The 3,048-nt window shown below is 43.8% G+C and overlaps 1 protein-coding gene across 1 annotated transcript; it reads left to right on the top strand.

The window, feature by feature from the left end:
* The first annotated feature begins 312 nt into the window (after positions 1-312).
* On the top strand, positions 313-2,707 carry LOC108468703 (uncharacterized). Its single transcript, XM_017769573.1, has 8 exons — positions 313-618; positions 736-786; positions 868-969; positions 1,128-1,217; positions 1,325-1,646; positions 1,767-1,903; positions 2,140-2,277; positions 2,393-2,707. Exons 1-8 carry the CDS (start codon positions 313-315, stop codon positions 2,705-2,707), a joined length of 1,461 nt encoding a protein of 486 aa, XP_017625062.1.
* Positions 2,708-3,048: the final 341 nt, after the last annotated feature.

Consider the following 3,048-nt stretch of genomic DNA (forward strand, 5'->3'; position numbering starts at 1 on the left):
ACTGATGCATAAAATTTTTAATGTAGAGAAAACTCGAAATATACAATGAGTGCTAGTGGAACTCGTGAATGTGGTACTCGAGGTCGTGGTAGAGGCCGTAGAGGGCTCGAGCTAAGTCTTCCTCTTTGGGCAATATGCCGAATCTAGATACGAGTGAGACACCAGTTTCGCCTGCTACTGAGACTGGGTCTTAGAGTCATTCGACTGGGGACGGCGCACTATCTCAAGCCTTGTTGAGGATCTTAGAGAGGGTCGTTGGACCCCATTCTGGAGCTGGGTGCCGAGGGTCAAGAATTGAACGACTCTAATCTAATGGTGCTGAGTGTCATTGGAGTCGCCCCTAATGTTGCCGAGTATTGGCTGGAGGCCACCGAGAGGATCATGAATGATCTAGACTGTACTCTTGAGCAGAAACTGAAGGGTACAGTGTCTTTACTTCGCGATGAGGATTGCCAGTGGTGGTTGACGGTTGAGGAGGGTACTCAACCTAATCGTCTGAATTGGGATTTCTTTAAGACCACCTTTCAGAGTAAGTACGTGGGGGTGAGCTATATGGATGCACGTAGGCATGAGTTCATGAATCTCACGCAGGGCGATAGGTCTGTGGTCGAGTATGAGGCTGAGTTTCTAAGGCTTAGCTGCTACATTTGAGGTACGGTGGCGTCTGAGTATGAGAGGTGAGCTCACTTTGAGGATGGTTTGAGGGATAATTTGAGGGTTTTGATTGCTCCACAGAGGGAGCGAGAGTTCTCGGTTCTGGTTGAAAAGGTGAAGATCGCCGAGGATGTTAAGCGCGTGGAGCGCCAGAATAGGGACTGAGAGAAAGGCAAGAATAAAAGGGATTCTGAGCCTTCTACTTTTGTTCAGAGGCATAAGAAAAAGGTCAGACCCGAAGGGCCGATTAGAGTGGTAGCCCCTGTTGCTCTTATCGGGATTCAGCTATGTGAGATTGTGGTAGGCACCACCCGGGTGAGTGTTGGAGGAGGATTGGGGCTTGTTTAAGGTGTGGGTTTGTGGAGCATCAGATTCGAGAGTGTCTACAGAAGGCTGATCGAATGCAAGCTTCGAGACCAGGTCTTGTGCAGCCTTAGAGGGTAGTTCAGTAGCCACCTAGGGGCCATGGTTAGGTTAGGGGTGATAATGGTATGGGTCGTGAGCAAAGGGCACTAGAAAGAGGTGCTGGTCAGAGGATAGAGATGCTCCTACTATCATCACTGGTACTTTCTTTATATTTGATGTGCTTTATACTGCTTTGATAGACATAGGTTCCACTCATTTCTATGTGACAAGCACTGTATCTGAAAATCTGATGATTTCTGTGCAGAGTAATTCTAGTGAGATTATTGTACTAAGTCCGTTGGGGCAGTCTATTCAGGTTAGTGAACTCTATAGGGATGTTCTGTTAGTGGTACAAGGGGCTATCTTCCTAGCAAATTTGATAGAGCTTTTGTTTGGGAAGTTTGATTTAATTTTGAGTATGGACTGGTTGGTTAAGCACCGAGTTAGTTTGGACAGCGCATCTGAGAAAGTCATTCTGAGAACTAAGGATGATATGAAGGTGGTTGTGATTGGTGAGTGTCGAGATTATTTGTCCAATGTGTCTGTATTCTTGTGGCTGAAAAACTGGATCGGAAAGGGTGTCAAGCGTACTTGGCTTAAGTCAGTGTTTCGAATTTTGGGGACTTTTCTATCGGAGATATTAAAATGGTGAGAGATTTTCTAGATGTATTTCTTGATGAGTTATCGGGTTTACCTTTGAAATCGAGAGGTTGAGTTTGGAATTGAGTTCCTTCCGGGTATAGCTCTGGTGTCTATTGCTCCATACCATATGGTACCGAAGGAGCTTACTGAGCTTAAAGCTCAACTTCAAGAACTTCTGGATCATGGTTTCATCCATCCCAATGTGTCTCCGTGGGGGGCACCAATTCTGTTTGTTAAAAAGAATGATAAGACCATGAGAATATGCATCGATTATCGGTGGTTGAATAAGTTAACTATGCAGAATAAGTATCCACTTCTGATGATCGATGACTTGTTTGATCAGTTCCGAGGGGCGTCAATGTTCTTTAAAATAGATCTTTGTTCTGGGTATCATCAGTTGAGGGTTAAAGATGCTGATATTCATAAGACTGTACTTAGGACTCGTTATGGACATTACGAGTTCCTAATGATGCCTTTTGGTCTGACGAATACTCTAGCGACATTCATGGATTTGATGAATCGAGTCTTTTAGCCTTATATGGATTTTTCATCGTGGTCTTTATCGACAATATTCTGGTATACTCTAAGCCTAAGGATGAACATGATGAGCATCTTAGAGTAGTGCTTCAGATTCTACGTGAGAAACAACTTTACGCTAAGTTTGAGCAAGTGTGAGTTTTGATTACGTGAGGTGACTTTTCTGGGGCATGTGGTTTCTGCTGAGAGGATCCGTGTTGATCCGAGGAAGATTGAGGCTGTACTTGGTTGGAAACAGCCTAAAGACGTATCTGAGATCTGTAGTTTTCTGGGTTTGGCGAGATATTATTGGTGGTTTATCGAAGGGTTTTCTCTTATTGCAGCTTCTTTGACTAAGCTTCTACATAAAGGTGTTCCATTTGTCTGGACTGATGCACAGCAATCGAGCTTCCTGAAGCTCAAGTCTATTCTGACTCAGGCTCCTATTCTGATACAGCCTGAATCCGGTAAGAATTCTGATACAGTCTGAATCCGATAAGAAGTTTGTGGTGTACAGTGATGCATTGCACATCAGATTGGGATGTGTATTGATGCAAGAAGGAAAAGTTGTAGCTTATGCAACCCGTCAGCTTAAGACCCATGAAGAGAATTATCCGACGCATAATCTTAAGTTGGCTATTGTGGTCTTTGTATTGAAAATCTAGAGGCATTATCTGTATGGTGAGAGGTGTATCATTTACACTAATCACAAGAGTCTCAAGTACCTCATTACTCAGAAGGAGTTGAATCTTAGACAGTGGCGATGGATTAAACTGCTCAAAGATTATGACTGCACGATAGAGTATCATCTTGGTAATGTGGTGGCCAATA

The sequence above is a fragment of the Gossypium arboreum genome, chromosome 11 (assembly GCF_025698485.1).
Source record: "Gossypium arboreum isolate Shixiya-1 chromosome 11, ASM2569848v2, whole genome shotgun sequence".
NCBI classification, from domain to species: Eukaryota; Viridiplantae; Streptophyta; class Magnoliopsida; order Malvales; family Malvaceae; genus Gossypium; species Gossypium arboreum.